Source organism: Rhinolophus hipposideros (genome assembly GCF_964194185.1).
Source record: "Rhinolophus hipposideros genome assembly, chromosome: 22".
NCBI classification, from domain to species: Eukaryota; Metazoa; Chordata; class Mammalia; order Chiroptera; family Rhinolophidae; genus Rhinolophus; species Rhinolophus hipposideros.
Genome location: NC_138068.1, coordinates 2,728,222 through 2,746,225, shown reverse-complemented (window position 1 = coordinate 2,746,225; position 18,004 = coordinate 2,728,222). Strand labels below are relative to the sequence as shown.

The 18,004-nt window shown below is 35.0% G+C and overlaps 1 protein-coding gene across 1 annotated transcript; it reads right to left on the bottom strand.

The window, feature by feature from the left end:
* Nucleotides 1–4,380: 4,380 nt before the first annotated feature.
* Nucleotides 4,381–13,812, bottom strand: LOC308490740 (synaptonemal complex protein 2-like; the record flags this gene model as incomplete). Its single annotated transcript, XM_081033346.1, has 11 exons — nt 4,381–5,157; nt 6,317–6,373; nt 6,484–6,562; nt 6,717–6,775; nt 7,129–7,228; nt 7,310–7,404; nt 8,447–8,559; nt 9,086–9,238; nt 9,510–9,600; nt 11,475–11,692; nt 13,806–13,812. The coding sequence occupies 11 exons, from the start codon at nt 13,810–13,812 to the stop codon at nt 5,089–5,091; spliced, it is 1,041 nt and encodes a 346-aa protein (XP_080889472.1). The 3' UTR covers nt 4,381–5,088.
* Nucleotides 13,813–18,004: the final 4,192 nt, after the last annotated feature.

Sequence of the window (18,004 nt, the reverse complement as noted above, 5' to 3'; positions counted from 1 at the left end):
AAATTTGCGACACTAAATTAATATAAATTACATGTTTATTTTTCTGTAAACTTGATACTTATGATATTAGGAACACATCATTAGTTCATAGTTAGACAATGTTGCGCTAGAATGAACAATGGAAAAAGTCCCACTTATCAGTCCCATAACTCTGAAAACAGAACGGTATTTTATGTTTAGAGTAATAAATAACTTTTAAGTCTCTAATATCAATTATAAATCTCCTTAGATGTGAACAGGGAAATTCTTTAAAAATCACTTTTTCTTGGCAATAAGCAATGCTAGGGAATTTGGATATGGCATATATGTAAACATTTTTGAAGTTGGAAACAAGCTATGTTATTTTCTAAATGCAGTTTATTCTCCCTTTTCAAAGATACGTATACTGAAAACCACGATCCAGGCGTGCACTCTAGGAATCCGGCATCCACCTCCATCCAGCCCCTGCTTTCCACCCAGAGGACTTGTGTTATACGGGTGACCCCTCGTGTGACACAAAGCAGTCTCAGGAACCATAACATCTGCTCCAATTTTGACATTCCAACTTATTTCCTGGTATGTTATTTTGCTCAAAATTCTATTTTAGTTGTTTACTCATAGCATTTATGATTCCTTCCATACTTATTCAACTCCAGAGGTTAAGGAACTGAGAACTAAGAATGAATTCATGTGCAATACGTGTCACTGGTTAGCTGCTGACGGGTGGTGGGGACAGAGTGGCTGAGGAACGACCTCTGCAGCTGTGGAGCGTTACACTAGTCCCTGAGTTCAGCGTGGGCAGAGTTGGTCACTGCAGATGTCAACTCAACCTCGAGTGAAGTGGTGGAGGACAGGCAGCCTACACGCAAGCACGGGACTTGCTGGGTGTCCAGTGCCAGGAGTTGGTGGCCCTTAGGTCTCAGTAGGAAGCCTGCAGAGTTTAGTGTTTAAGTGTGTGCCTGGCTGTACTAATACTGAACTTTTTTTTTCTCTTTCATGTCCTTTTTTATATATTCTTCTGGAACAGAACAGTTAATACTTTACAGCCCCACTTGGTTGAGGAAGTGTGGAAAACCTCTACCAAAATGGTGATAAACTGTGATCCAGGTAAGAAATATAAGTCATTAGCTACAATGATCATTTAGTTTTATACGTTTAAAATAGAAAAATCAAGAAGTGTTAGCTATATCAGTTGATTAACTATCTTTAGCCTCTGCTAATGCAAAATTGATTTAAATCACTATCTGTTATATAGTAAGATAACTTGAGAAATAAATTTTATAAGAATTTATAAGATCTCATCTTTAAAATTTTTCTTCTAAACTCAGGGTCTTGCAAACTACAGCTCATAAACCAAATCTGGCCCACTTGTTTGTTTTTTAACGGCCTGCAAGCATTCATGATTCTTACATTTTTGAATGGTTACATTTGCTGTTTATACAAGTATCTACATGATAGCCTCAGCTTCACCTTTTGACCCAAGAGCCTTAAACACTTACTGTATGGCTCTTAATACAGTTTGCCTACTCCTGCTCTGAAATTATTTTTTTTTAAGTTTAAATATATAATAGGAAATGTTAAAAATGAATTACACAGAACAAACTCAAACAGCTAAATTGTTTATAAATAAGCTTAAAAAATGTTAACACCAAATGCTTCAAATTTCAACCTCATTGTAAACTCTTTGCTGAGTCATACAGTGATGTACAAAAGTTTTTTTACAATTTTGGTGAATTCACCTTTTTTTTTCGTGTCACCGGTACTTTTGAATCTGGATGCCAAATCTAAGGTTATGAAGATTTACTTCTAAGGTTTTTTTTCCTAAGTTTTTGATCCACTTAGAGTTAATTTTTATATATGGTGGAAGGTAAGGTTCCAACCTTATTATTTTGTATGTGGCTATCCAGTTGTCCCCAAACCATTTGTTGAAGAGACTATTCTTTCCTCATCAAATGACTCTTGGCACCTTTGATGAAATTCAATTGACCATAGAAAAACAGGTTTATCTCTGGACTCCAAATTCTATTCCCTTGGTCAGTATATCTATCCTTATAGAGGTACCACACAGTTTTGGTTAATTTAGCTTTGTAGTATTAAATTGGGAAGTATAAGTCCTTCAACTTTATCATTTTTTCAAGATCATTTTGCTACGTAGGGTTCTCTTCTATTGCTATATGACTTTTAGGAATGGCTTTTTCATTTCACAAAAAGGCCCTTGGGAGTTTGGATTGGAATTAATTGCATTAAATCTATAGCTCGCTTCAGGGAATACTGCTGTTTTAGCAATATTAAGTCTTGCAACTGATGACCATGGGATGTCTTTCCACTTATGTCTTGTTTAATTTCTTTCAACAATGTTTTGTGGTTTTCAGTGTACAGTAAACCCTCACTTAATGTCATCAATTAGGTTCTGTGACCTTAAGCGAAATGTGGTATAATGAAACCAGTTTTAACACAGGCTAATTGGTATATGAGTTAAGTTCCTGCAGCATGTCATTGTTATAAATGAAACAATGTTTAATGAAATGATGTTATGCGAGGTCCTGCCATACAACTCTTGCACCTCCTTTGTTAAATTTATTCCTTTTAATATACTGTATTTTGTTGAGGAAATTTTTCACGTATATTCATAAGGGATTTAATCTTCTATCTGTTTATCTTAGTCTAACTAATGGTTTATCAATTTTCTTGACCATTTCAAAGAAGCAACTTTTGGTTTTATTTTGTTTGTTTTTTTATTTTATCTACACGGTAATCTTTATTATTTCCTTCCTTCTGACAACTTAGGGCATAGTTTGATCTTGTCCTAGTTCTTTAAAGTACAAAGTTGGGTTATTGGTTTGAGAGCTTTCCTCATTTTTAATGTATATAAATTCCCAGCTGTGAATTTCCCTCTGAGCACTGCTTTCACTGCATCATGGAAGCTTCAGTTCTTGCATTTTTATTTTTCCCACAGTATTTTCTAATTTACCTTGTGATTTCTTTGACTCATTGGTTATTTAAGTGTTATCGTTGGAGAGTTGTAAGTAAGGGAGTGCCATGGTATGATTTGGGATTTAGCCAGACTAGACTGGCTGCGAGGTGAATAAAGGATTGTGGAAATGCTGGAGGCGGTTGCAATTGTCTACGTGAGAAACGATGTTGACGCTGTCGAAGACAGTGCAGTGCAAGTGATGGGAAGCAGACGTGTGGGACACAGTTTCGTAGTAACAGCTGTAGGACTTGTTGATCAACTAACTGGCCAAAGGAAAAAGAGAATCAGGAATTCTATGTTTTGGCTTGCCTAACTGGGTGAATAAAAGAGACATTCACTGAGATGGAAGGAAAGGTTTTGGTTTTCTTTTCCCTTTGGTGATGAGAAAGAATGCGGAGGGAGAGAAATCGAGTTTTGATAATATAGATGCAGTATTAGACAGTACTAGAACTGTCAATAAAGCAGTGCATATGGCATTGTGATGTGCAAGGTAAAGGTCAGAACTTTTCTACCTTTGGAAGCCATCAACACAAAGATGGTTTTATATGAGACCAGATGCAATTACCGAAGGAGAAAGTGACAGACTAGGAATGAGCCCCGGATTAAGAGGCAAAGGAAGGCCAGGAAAGAGGCAAGACAGGGTGTTAAATGCATGCCAGCCAAAGGTGAAATGGCACTGAGAAGCTAAGAAGACAGAATTAGCTTTAGTAACATAAATCACGGGTAAATTTGATTAAAGGAGTTTCAGTGAAATAGTAGGGACAGAAGCTGGACTGAGGGAAGGTAAGGAGCGAGCGGAGGGTGCGTAAGTCGACATGGCAATTAGGGAGGATTTAGTATGTTCAATGGGAGAGTATAAATGACATGGCGGGGGCAGCAGTTAGAGTGGAACTGGGTATAACGAGCTTTTGCTTGTTTTTAAATAAGTGTGGGCTCATACACCAGGATAGAGAAGTCAAAGACAATAGGGTCCACAACACTAGTAGGGGGGATTGTCCTGAAATAGTCAACTCTGATTTTCAGATTGTGGAATGAGGAGAATGGGAATCAGTATGATGTATGATATAAGAGTCTTGTCCATCTGGCCAAACATGTCATGATACGGTTCTAACAGTCTCACAGGGCAAAGCAGACTTGCAACTCCTGAGACGTCTTTAATATTAGAGTTGTCACTGTCCCTTGAACTAGCATTCCCACTACCCTGTCACTAAATATTACTGATGTTAATGACTGAATAAAGCTAAGAAACCACTTTTACCATGGAATTTAAATCCTGGTAGGATTCAAGCCCTCCAACTCCCATTAAACAGGTAAATGAGACATCTAAGGCTGCTCAGTATTGTTATGCTTTGGATACCTGATTGGAGGGGGAGGTTTTGTTTGACCCAGGATTTCTAAAATAGGAAACCGATTTACAAAACAGTTTTAGAATAGTTATCCAAGTGACACAGCATTTATTTCAACTTTAATATACACTTACAGCAAACTACATTTGTATTCATTTTTATAAATCAATCTATCAAATTACTATTACAAGGAATAGGAGTTTAATAACAGCCTGCTATGAGTTAAGACTTCTAAGAACTAAAATATAGTGATTATTTCAGGCTACGTTGTGCCTTCTAATACTGGAGTCATAATTGAGTAACTACACCTCCAGCAGCGTGCTCCAAGTACCAACTGACACGCAGGTAAACACTGGAAATCAAAGACTTCTTCTAAGCATGCTTACATTTTTATTATTTGTAGATTTTCTGAACAGGTAAATTAATAATACTTTATCGTTTAGTCCAAACTATATTTATTTTATATAAATTTTAGCTTTTTAAACTAGTTTTGTAAGTGGTTTAGTTAACTCAGTAACATTTGTCTAATGAAAATATTACTACAATAAGAAGCCAATTCCTTTTACTGTTTGGTTCCCCAAAATTCTCTCTCTACAAAAAGAGTGGCATTGTGTAGACAAGTTTTTTGGGCTTAGAGTCATGTTATCATGGTTTTTTCTCATCCATAAGACATATACTTGAGTTCAAAGGTTGGGTGACGTGTATTTTTCTCTTTGTGGGGCTACTCTGGTATTTTCAGTTATATACAGAGTCATTGGCTAAAACTTGGTAACAACTAGATCACACACACTAACACTTCTCATGAGCCATGAATAATGACAGCAGTCCTTTGCGTACATTAACAAGCTCCTCTTCTTGCTATGGCCAAGAAAAAGAAATCACATTTTAAATTATCATTGTAAAACCATCAAAACAGAAAGAAACTCAGCTAGCAAGTTTTCATTTCCAAACAGCCCCTTCCATAAAGCTATCCTGTGTCAGTGCTCACGCCGTCTAATCCCACAGGGTCCGTTCCTAGATAACCACAGAACTCTGTGACCATCACCGATCATCTAGATCAGGGGTGTCCAAACTGCAGCCCACGGGCCAACTGAGGCCCGCGATCCATGTTTCATTGGCCCGCAGCAAATTCCAAAAATATATTTAGTTTATTTAAATAAACCAGGTGAGGCAATACGTACTTCACCTCGAGTGAGTGGCCCAGTTGTTTGTGTATTTACCGCATATGGCCCTTGGTAAAAAACGCTGAAAAAAGTTTGGACACCCTGCTCTAGATGATCCACTGAAAGAAGACCTTCAGTCATTTAAATCCCAAATCAATGGAGTTCAGATTTGCTATTTCAAAGGACAAGTAGAGTAGAGTCTAGAGAACAATTTGCACAGTGCTCGGTCGGGTTGCTTGGCATGTCTGCTTCAAGCTGAACGGGCTCCGCCAAGCGTCTTGATCTCTAGCTGTCCCAGGACTGAGGTTCTAGGAAAATGTATCAAGTACATGAACAGCTCCTGCCTACGAAGACTGCACCAACGTGGACGTGAGAATGCCTCCCTTCTGGGAGAAAACACCGAAGACACGGTCGCATGAGCAGTGCCCGCAGACCCCACAAAGGGTACTTCCCCCGCCAAAACCGCTGCTAGCTAGAAGCCCTTTGCATTAAGTCCGCCACTTTCCCCTCCCTACCTCTATAAATGAAGTCTTGTTTCCAGTAGATCTGCCCTGACACCCCTTCTTCCTGAGAACTCGGCAGGACGGAGTTCAACAGCAGTGCACAGAAATCATTCTTCTAGTTCATTTTTAAATTTGCAGTTGATTATTTTTTTTCTTTAGGAGGGACTCATTATTTAGATCACCCCTATTTTACTATAAAAATGCTTCGATGATTCTAATTTAAATAACTAAGTCACTGGACTAAAACTACCTCCTCTATCCAAAAAGAAAGAAGAAAAAACTGTGAAAGAATTTCCCCTTACAAAAGCACTATAGATTATTCCATTTGAAAAACCCAAGCTAAACATTTACCATTTCCTTAAGAAGACTGGCTTGCAGCTTTTTCATGTTTTCTTTCATGAAATGCATCTGTAAAATAAATATATTTTCCCCATGAAATTTACTATAAAATGCTCACAGCAGAAGACACATTAGACTAACGACTACTGAGAAATTATATAACAATATGAAATTGATACCTCAGATGTACAAATAGTTTCTTCACGATCAGGGCTGTAGAAGACGTTTTTATCCAATGAAGCTTTCAGAAAGTGAAGCCTAACAAGTAAAATAATGAAAAGTTACCTTTCAATTTGTGAGGAATTCAGATTAAATTGATATAGTACACTTAATTAAAAATTTTAAATAATATAATCCTATTAATTTAAAATCAAATTTTATAGATTCCAGTCATTAAAAATGTCATACCAACCTCTCCAGTTCATTTTTTTGATAGGTACCGAGCTTCTGAAATGTCTTTTCCCAAAAGTCCTAAATTTTAAAATACAAAATATAGTTACACTTTAATATGATTAAAAATTCAAACTTGATGGAAGAATTTACTATATTTCCATTATGTCTAATTTAAATAAACAACTTGGCTATATGCTAAGAATGTTCCAGATGTTATACACTCAGTTTTCAGGTAAATAGTGCAAGTAAAATCTCTCTCACGATTTCTCCCTGACTCTCAAAGGTATTCATCATAAACTTAAGTCTGTAACTTAAAGGTGTTTATATGAAACACTAAACACAGAAGGTCAACAGAGGTTTTCCTGAGTGTAGCTCTTTAAAAATGAGGTTTTAAAATTTAAAAAAGTTTTGAAATTCCTAAGAGCACAAACCACAAATTCCTTCTCCAAATCCTTTAAAGACTGTGCATCTTCTTCAAAACTCTCCAGCTCCCGTACAATGCTGAATTGGAATTTATCAAGTTTTTTGGTCCTATTAAAGAAACAAAGTAAAATTATTTTAAAAACGATAGGACTCAGAACACACAGCGTTCAGAAGGTTTTTATTACACACCTGTATTCCTGAATCTTATGAGTCATCGTTTTCAGATGGTGTTGAGCTGTTTTCAAAGACTGCTTAGAAAAATAATCTATCAATTTTTGGTGGACCTGAAAAATACTCATTATTTACAAAATAATAATGTAACCAAGACTATGTTAAGAACAAAGCCTTTAAATGTAACTTAGAAAAGTGACAAATTAAAAACTCAGCAGTGTTAATACGCAAGCTCAGGCAGAACAGGGTCTGGTTCCTTCGGGAAGGCTTTGCCTAAGGGGTGAGGTGGTAATATTTTCATAAGGACACCACACTCTACAATATTTTAGAAAAATGTGAGTAATTATAATTCTCTTCAGGAACACAGCCTAAAAGTTATACTCAGAATTATTTACTATCATTTTTCACAAAACATCTATTCACATCCAGCCACAGATGCATAACAGAATATATGAATTAGGGCTTCTCGGTTTAGACTAGGTCAACCTTGGATAAATCAAAACAAAATAAATATATAGAATCTTAATTTCAGATTTTACCCCCAAATAGGAGAAAAAGGTAAGGAACAGACAGGGTTGAAAACCTGTGCAGAAAAAATATAGTTTATTAACAGGAGGACAAAAAGAACTACTGTAAATATAAGCATGCAAGAAAAAGAGATGGGTGGAGCAAACATTAGAAACTAAATATTGTTTGAGAGAGTAGTTGTGCAGACATGAGCACATGGCACCTCAGTGATGAAGGCCACCTACACACAGAGCTGGTAGAACCAAGTGAAATGGGGTTTGCTTCTCTGACTGGGTCGCTTATCTTCTTTCCCAGGGCCTCACTAGCGGTCACCTCTGTGAGATCTAAAATATAGTAAAGGAGGCATGAAAAGACAGAAAAAGAAAAGGCATAGAAAAATCATAATGCTAAACAAATTAAAAAGGAAAATAGGACAAAGAAAGAACCAGTAGCAAAAGAATAGGGATAACGCACAGATTTTAGATGAAAAACTTGCTCATGTGATAAGGCTTTCACCTCAGAATCGTTCCAATTTTCCACGAGTACATGACGAAGTTGTCAAAGGATTAAACAGGCTGGTAGTTTGGTAGAAAGTGTGGCATGTTATCATATTGTTGGGTATAAGTCATAATTTAAAGATTAACTCACATTTAATTTCTTTTCAGATTCTGTACTAAATTCTTCACGTGAAATTTCAGATTTCCGGTTCTCCCCAGAAATAGAAAAGGCATTTGTTGATAACAAAGATACACTTTCAGATCCTGAAAAAATGAAAACAGCCAAAGTTAAAATATGTATTCTTACAAATTTAGACTTACTGGTCATGAGGCTGGAAACCAAATCTATCTTATTTTCAGATTCTATGTGCAATCTACGGATTATGAAATCAAAGGCAGACCTCATTAATTTTTTAATTTTAAAATATTTTGATTTATAAAAATCCATTTGGCATGGGGATTAAGGCAGTAATGGTACATTAAAATGGAACATTTTTGGATTTTTTTTTTTTAACATTGAAGTAGTGAAAACGAGTTATTCACCCAAGCTAGTAAGTGCATCCTCTAGTAAAGCTTACATGAGGTAATCGGTGATAGAAAGACGAGGGAGGTTTCTGAGTAAAAAGACCCTTCCTACATGATGTGAACTTTGTGATGAAGCATCATCTTCCTTGGACTTAACCAAAGATGTCTTTACAAAGGGATTTGTTTTGTGGATGGAATCATGCAAGATTGAACAAACTACCTTCCAAAACAACTGCATTTTGACATATGCACATGACCTACATACCTTTGTCAGTGTGATGAGCTGCAGCTTCCATTTTAGATAGTTTTTTGGCAAGGAAGTTTGCTCTTAATTCTTCCTCTTCCAACCCTACTTCGTAGGGATTCATTAGATTATCTTCTATGTACATTCGTTTGCGACTACGATGGGGTGTAGGGCCTTGGGAACAATTAAAAAATAATAGTGCTACAGTCTTGACATAAAATACCTAATATTTTCTTGTTTTTATGAAAAAAGCCTTTGTTTCGATTATTTACTTTGTTTTAGGCAACTGTGCGTTACATTCTATGTAGTTCCTTATTTTCATTTTGACATTAAGTAAGTTGAATACTTAAAATATATAATCCCTTTAGATGAAATTTCACAGTAGTATTTCAGTAATTAACTTGTGTTTTGTTTTTGTTTTGTAAGCAAGGCTATGACTACAAACCTGATCCATGAGCAGAGTTACGGGGCATGTCACACCATATTTTCTCTCCTCTTTCACTAGATGTGTGTAATGGGCATGCTGAATGACTTTCCTAAAATATACATCAGAAATTAGAAAAAAATACCATAAGTATTTTCAGATTCATCTCTGACCATCTTTCTCAAAAGCCATAAATTGCCAATGCTGTGAATTCTTTTTCAGGTTGTTTTATTTCTATCCCTACCTTTTCATCTCTGACACTACGATGCATTAACCTAAATTCTCAGATTGACTTCAATCTTAAATTATAGTAATAGTTTTGATCTGGCTTTTGTTAATACTCCTGCTTTTCAATTTCTCCTCACTAGGATTTTGATTTGAGTCAGAAAATGGGCAGCCATAGAAAATAAGTTTAAACTCTTCTTTCAAGCTCTTCTTTTCAAGTTTCTTTTAAGACACATCTTTTTCATCTAACCTTACATTTTACTGTTTCAATGCACAGGTTTTTCTTCCAAATTAGTATTTTTCCTATTTCATGAAAATGCATGTCCACTCCAGTTCCCTTCCTTTACTTAGATTATTGTTCTTTCTCCACTTAGTCTGTACATAACCCCCCTTCCACTTAGGTCTAGGTCAGACCTTAGCCCTTTCCAAGCTGTAAAATTCTGTCTTAACTTTCTGTATGTTACAGATTATCAAATTATTTTTGTTACTGGAATTATTTTTGTTACTGGACTTTTATAGTGGCAAAAAGCTCAACCGAATTCTGAAACCAGTAAATCCTAATTAGAAATCAGTAAGTCAGTGACTCAGCAGCTATATCCTATTTAATACCTTATTACTTCTCATTTTTAAAATTTCAACTTTTTTCTACAAACCATCCTACATATTTTTAAACAACAGGTTTTCAGGTAATAACAGTGGAAAATATTAAATTATAATTATAGTAAAAGCTAGTATTCGATTCTTATCAGGTCGTCTTAGTTTAAGAAAAGTTTGACAGCTATAAACCATATGTAACTCCCTTTCTATATGATTTTCATTGGTATTTGCAGGTTCAAGTTCCATAAACTGTTTTTCAAAACTATAACTGCTTGCATTTGAATAACTGTTGCAGTTTTGTGTTTCTTGTGTAAGTACCACAGAATTTACATTTTTTTCTATTCACAAACAGTGTTATTCTTAATTGGAGTAGGCCTGGACTATTAATAAACAAGTCATATAGAAACCCGAAGAAAGTAAAAAAATTATCCAAAGCAAAAAAAAAAAAAAAATTAAACCAAAACGACTTAAAATTCTGAGAGAATAATTCATCTGCTGCTAAATTCAATACTTGTTCATAATTAAATGGAAAAATAAAGGCACATAGTCAACCAGACCGTTATCCTATAACCAGTATTTACTCAAAACTATGGATAAGCATGCCTGCTAGTACGATATCTATTTAACATTGCTCCAGGGGTCACTGTCATCTTGAAAATATAAAGACCAGAAAGTATACGGACTGGAATGGAAAATGCAAACATTTTGATGAGTAAAAGTTTATTACTGTCTATATTCAAAATCCAAGAGATTCGAGGCAGGCAATTATGATAGAATGGCCAAGGTTGTTGGAGATAAAAAAAAAAAAAAATCAATAGTTTCTATACAAAAGCAAAAAATTAAACCCAGAAAACACAAAATTTTCAGTTTTTTTTTTTTCCAATACAGCAAAAAGGAAATACATAAAACATTTAGGAATTAATCTAACAAAAAGTATAATTTTATTTATGGAAGATTTGGCACAACTTTGTTGGAAATAAAACCAAAAAGTAGAGAAAAAATGAAATACGTGAAGGAGAAAGCTCAATATTAATATTGGGAAATGGTAATTCTCCACTTACGGAAACAAATTTATATGGACAATCAAGGGCCAAGAAAATTTAGAAGTAGAAGAATGAGACCGGGTGGGGGTGGGGCGGCTTTTACATGTATATAAAATCTTACCAGAAAGGATGACTCAGGAACTGGTGAGCGACTTTCTCTTGTACATAGTAAATTTTTCTCACTGATTTTGGGTGACTTTATTGGACTTCCAACTCCATATTTGCTGTTTAAGGATTCAGGTGATGAAGTTTTTGGATAAGGTGATGCAGATTTTGTTATACACTCATAATCCTGAGTAAAATCCCTTTCTGTTATTTCCTCCGTACCTATATTATTGCCTCACAAAACACAAACAAAAAAGAGATGGCAGGTGTTATCACCGATGTCTGCTTTAGAAACAGTATGATTTATTTAAATTCTAAGAACATAGTAATTTATTAAATCCTCAAATCTTAGGTGTTTTTAAAAAGGATGCCCTTTCAATAAATCAAGACCAAATTATGTTTAAAACATTTTATAAGACTTTGGAAAATATTAATGGTTCAATTTAAAATGTGACGATAACCATGAGAACTTTCAAAACACTTTCAAACAAAAGCATCTGTAGTAGGACCTGCTCTATAGAATCAACCTGTTCTGATGTCATAGCTGGTACTGTCTTATATTCAAGTCACGGAATTTTCTGGTTGGAGTGGCTTGGGAAATCATTTGCTCTAAATCCTTCATATACAGATGAGGAAATTCATGGCTGAAATAAGTCTTAGTATAAATGAATTCTCAGACAGTGTTCAGATCAAATCAGGGCATGTGCACCTGTCTTCTGAGTATGTATTTATCTGACATGACAGTGGTCCCAAGCATTATGAAAATATCCTGGAAAAGGACAAAATAGCTACTTTAGAGGTAGTATATGTTAACTGATTTGTCTTGAATTTTAACTGAAATTATGGACACTTAGAAATGCTTTCAAGTATCCTTAAAAGGGACTGAAAGATATAAAAAGTGCAAACACTGTAGTGTTATAATAACATTGTTCCCAAATAGTTTTAGCCAAGACCAAATACCAAGCACTGACTAGTTTAAAGATGAAACTTTGACTACCTGTGATCTTAAATATATACCCTTTAAATTTAGTCTTCAAATTATATTTTCATATAGTTATAATAGAAAATTAAAATATGCAAACTAAAGAAAAAATATACTGACATCTCATCACTTCTACCGTTGATGGGCTCCCAGATAAAGGCATAGGAGATGATGGACCTCCAGATGAAGGCCTCGGAGGTAAGTCAAGGCTACTATCTCTTGTAGTATCTTTCATTAGAGAAGAGTTTTTCCGTTCTTCTGACATATCATTTCGTGTCTCGATGGAGACGGCGGCATCCTGCGCTTTCTTTGACAGCTTTGTGGTTTTGCTTCTGGAACGGGTATTCTTCTTCTAAATATATTGATAACTTTGAAATTACACTAGATGCAAGCAATTTATACTTGGACACATAAAACAATTTGATTAAGTCAGACTGAAATATTTACTAAATGTCTTAAATTACTACATACAGGCACAGCAGGGGCCATGGCATGAGTAGTGACAGACTTTCCAGTTTTGTAGAAAACATGACGAATTCACAAGAAAATATCATACAGACCCCATAATAAATACCATAAGAGATACAAATAAAATACTCTTAAGGATTCGAAGGCGATCACATTCAGTTTAGGGAAACCAGAGCGAGTTCTGGGTCTCCTGGCCCAGGAGTTTGAAAGCAGCGAGCGGGTGGTGGGGGAAGGCGTTTTGAGAGCACAGAGGGCTGCTGACACAGCTGAGAAGCACAGGCCTTGTTTGAGAGTCACAGGTTAGTTATTCCAACCATTGTAGCTCTAGGGGTAACTGGGGAAAAGGGGAAGTCAGCGTGGGAAGTTATTCGGAGGCTCTGAATGGATGACTATATGGAGATATTCAGGGTATTTCATTGAAGAGCGATAAGATGAGAGGGGCCTGGGAAGACTTATCTGACTATATGTACAGTAAATTAAAGTACGGAGTGATAGATAGCGTGGCGATAAGTTATGAAGTCCTTAAAGTCTTCCAGGTAAGAGAGAACAAAGTTACAAACAAGGGGAGATGAAGGTTTAATGATTTAAAATCAGAACAGTGTCATGGTCAGAGAACTGCCTTCAGTGATAGACTTTTGGGATTCAAACTTTTGTTTTACTACTTAATAGCTGTGGGACCTTGGGCAAGTTCCTTCGTCTCTCTGAGTCTCAATTATCTCATTTGTAAAATGAGGTGTCAGTAATAGTACTAGTCACTCATGATACTTACGAGATTTTAAGAAGTTAAATCTACGAAGCATAGATGCTCCTCAATTTACAATGGGGTTATGGCCCGATCACCCCATTTTAAGTTGTAATATCGCTAAGTCTAAGATGCATTTACTACATCTAACCCACCAGGCATGCCGCGGCCAGCATCATGAGAGTATCCTACTGCATACTGCTAGCCTGGGAAAAGATCAAAATTCAGACTTCCAAGATTAGCTGCTACTGATTGTGTTATCGGTTTTGTACCGATTTATACCGGTTTTTTGAAGTCAAAAATTTCTGAGTTGAACCACCATAAGTCGAGAACTATCTGTATTTAGAACAGCACCTGCCTGGCACATTCTAAACACTGTATGTATTTTTAACTTTGTTAAAAAAAGTTTTCAAGCACAGTGGGGTAGGGATATGTCTGCGACATTAGGAGACAAGGAAGTCAGGAACGGACAGAGATGGAGTCGTGTACAGGGAGGACCTCACACCCAGTACTATGGCTTTCAATCAAGAGAAAGATCCCCAGTTTCCCAACAGGTTGTACTTTTACTGAAGCATAATTTGGAAAGGACAAGGACTTCTCTAATTCAAAGATATTACCTTAAAGTTATAATTTTATTAGATTCAAACTCTGTTTTATATACTAATGCCAACTTATAAATTTTAACATTATATTGCCTAAGGATCAATTCTTAGAATTATCATATATTTTCTCATACAGGTTAAATCTGAAAAAGAAGTGGCAAGATAAATGACATTTACAAAAATATATTCTATATTTAGTATTTTAAGAAGTTTTTAGAAATTATTAATCTGAATTGTTTCTATTTACCTTTACTAACAATTTCTCTTCCAAAGAATGTGAAGCTTCTTTTTCACTTTCTGATTCTGAATTTGAGAGCTCTTTATAATTTTTTTTGGTGTCTGCTGCTCTTCGTGGAAGTCTGGTTCTCCTACCTGGAACTGTCTCATCTACATCTTTGGTGATGTTTTCACTGGGTGTCTTTAGGAGAAAAATTCCTGAATATTATTAGATCAATATTTGAGATACCAGTAATACAAGCTATTTGCTATAAAATTGGAACTGTGATAAAACCTACATAAAATATTTGTAGAAATAAAAAGGTCCCGATTAATATTTTAAAAAATGACTGGAGAGAATATAAAAAAAAAGGACTGGCAAACAATGGAATGGTAATTAGCCATAGAAAAGAATGAAATCTTGACATTTGGGACAACATGGTTGGACTTAGATAGTATTAAGTGAAATAAGGTGGACAGAGAAAGACAAATACCATCTCTCAATTATATGTGGAATCTCAAAAACAAAACAAACGAATAAAACGAAAGAGAAACAAACTTATAAATACAGGGAACAAGCTGATGGTTGCCAGAGGGGAGGGGGCAAGGAGTAGGGCAGACAAGAGGATGGGGATTAAAAGGCACAAACTTCCAGTTATATAACTTAAAAAAGACTGGATTTTATCTTTCCATTCCAAGTATCTTCTCTATCACTTTTTAATCCATCATTAAAGCTCTGAGAGGCCTGATGTATGTTAACTAACTTAAGTAAAATAGAAAAGAGAAAGGAAGAGAGAGAGAGAGAGAGAGAGAGAGAGAGAGAGAGAGAGAGAGAGAGAGAGAAAGAGAGAGAGAGAGAGAGATCGAAAATACTTATCACAGAATAAAACAGACCTAAAACAGGCTAATAATTTCAAAAAGGCAGAAGGTAGAAGTAAGTGTGCAAAGACCAGAACAATTATGGAAAACAAGTAACTGAAAACAAGGATAAAATTAATTTTAAAAGGATGCTTGAACACAAACTTCCTGGTTTTACCATTTTAGATCTTGGTTGTCCTCTTTCCAAAGATGATCCTGCAATTCAAGAAAATAAGGTTAAAAATTTCAAATAGATTAAGAATTGGCAGTAACATTAGAATATTTCTGTATGTAAGTTAAAATCATAAAAAAATAAGAATACATCCTTAAACTCATTCAAAATTTAAATTTCAAGATGATTTGAGGTTAAACTGACATTGATAACTTTTACTGTATAGTGTAAATTCACAGATATGTATCCATAAACAATATAACAAACTTTATAAAAAAATATTGTGTCATATGCAATATTCTATGATTTGCCTTATTTTTCACCCATCACTATGTTTCTAAGATTTATCCAGATTAAGAGTAGCTTTAGTCCCTACTCCTTTTGCCTTTCAAGCACAATTTCAACTTCTGAAATATTCTCTGAAGTCTAAGAAATGGGATTATCCAAGCAAAGGAAGCAATGAAGTTCAGGAAGAAAGGTCCTCCAATTCTGGCAATAAAACAGCTAAGACATATTGACTTGATATCGTTCAGCCATTTTAAAAAAAAACAATTCACTCAGAAGTTCAACTTTAAAAGTATTTAATGATTATAGTATTCTAATCTTTCATGTCTCCCCAAGATCTCTAATCTTCTTTGTTATAATTGTCTTTATTTGTACACCTTCTCACGAGACTGTAAGCTCCCTAGGGCATGCGAATCTTATGTTTCTCCTTGGCTCATAACATACTGCTTCAGAGTCTACTCACTGTGACTACATGCTGCTGCATCTCTCAACATTTTCCCACAAGTTTGATACAAGTTCTAGTTACTGCAATACAGCATTCCCTGAGCACACAAAGTTCTTTCATACTTCTGTCTCTTTCATGTGTGATAATCCTCATACATATGACTGACCTCACATCCATTTCCAAGATCCAGCCTCATTTCTAATCACACACCAAAGTTCATTTCTATATCTCTATTTTTGCTTCTTTTTAAGCCATCACCCTTTCTCCCCCCCATATTCACAGGTCACTACTGGGTTTTATCCTGAAATAAAATAAAAGTTGGTTCCCTTAAATATAAATTTAACAGCTCAGAACTATGTTGTCTTATTTTTAAAATGAAATACATAAAAATCTTTTTTTGAGTTTAGTAAACATTGAAACTTATGCTAAGCAATGAAAATGGTCATTATGTCTGATGCTTAACTGATGTTAAGCAATGAAAATGGTCATTATGTCCAAAAACTCATACCGCAAACTCTTATCCAACTACTTTAAGAGATTCGCTAGAGAGAACAGAAGCCGTATGCTGGGGAAACGTTTTGTGAAAGATTTAGGCAAAAATATTTCTGCAAGAAAATTGTTTCCAATCTTTTATTGCCTCGACATGAATTCCTAAGAAGTGTGTGTAATGGGTGTGGCTGGGAACGAGATGTTGTCAAGCTTTCATTTTGTTGAGGTCGTTGGGTACTTAATACATCATTCACAGTATGTACCTAATGACTCAATATTAGTAGGCCATGAATAGACAAACGATGAGAGTATTCATGAACCAAAGATCATAAGTCATATTTTATGTCCCTAAGATCCCATTTTAAAAAGCAATTTAAATATAACCATATTACCAAAATTGAAACAAAAAGCAAAACCTTTGTAGTGTTTTTGTGTAATTGCTTTCACTTACTTTTTTTCTATTCATAAGGGTATATAATTAAAAATACTATCTACATATAAAAATATACTTATCAACCAACAAAGCATTTTATAATTGATACAGATGGATACAGATAATTGAAACGATAAAATCATTTGCAACATTTCTCTATAAAGTGATTTCTTACTTGATTTCCCACTCTTCTGTTTCTTCACAGTTTTATTTCTGCTATAGTCTACTAGCTGTGGTTTTGATTTAGGTTCTCTCAGCCAGCTAATATCAGTCTTGCTGTCATCATATCTGTATTCTGTGTCAGTATCACTAAAGGGATTTTTCTTTTTATGATCCGTTATGATCTATTTAAAAAAAAGAGCCCTTATAATAGATGAAGAAATGTGTCGTGTATGTCATGCAAAGTAAGTTAGCCAAAAAACAAAACACCCACCAAAAAGCAGAAAAACAAACTTTTCACTTTTTTTAGCCTCCAATCTATCTGTCATTAAGGACTATCCAAGAAAGTCACTTGGAAATCCAGATCAGAGATCAAGATTTGAATTTTGTCAGTGTCGTTGTTAATTAAAAGTTAAATCACAACAGTTTATTGCTATAGAGACATAACCTTATACTATCAAAGAAAGCAACTAGTGCTGTCATTACATCTATTACTAGATGATTACAAATAGCTCAGAGACCATTAAGAAAAGTCATAACGGGAACATGAATAATCTCTGAGGAAAAAAAGAGATCCAATCATTTTTGTTTTCTAGTTCCATGATAATCTTTGGCATTGGAAATTGAAAGAAATACTGGTATTAGACACATCAGGATATTGTAACTTACTCTTTTATCTTCTGTTCTAAGAGAAG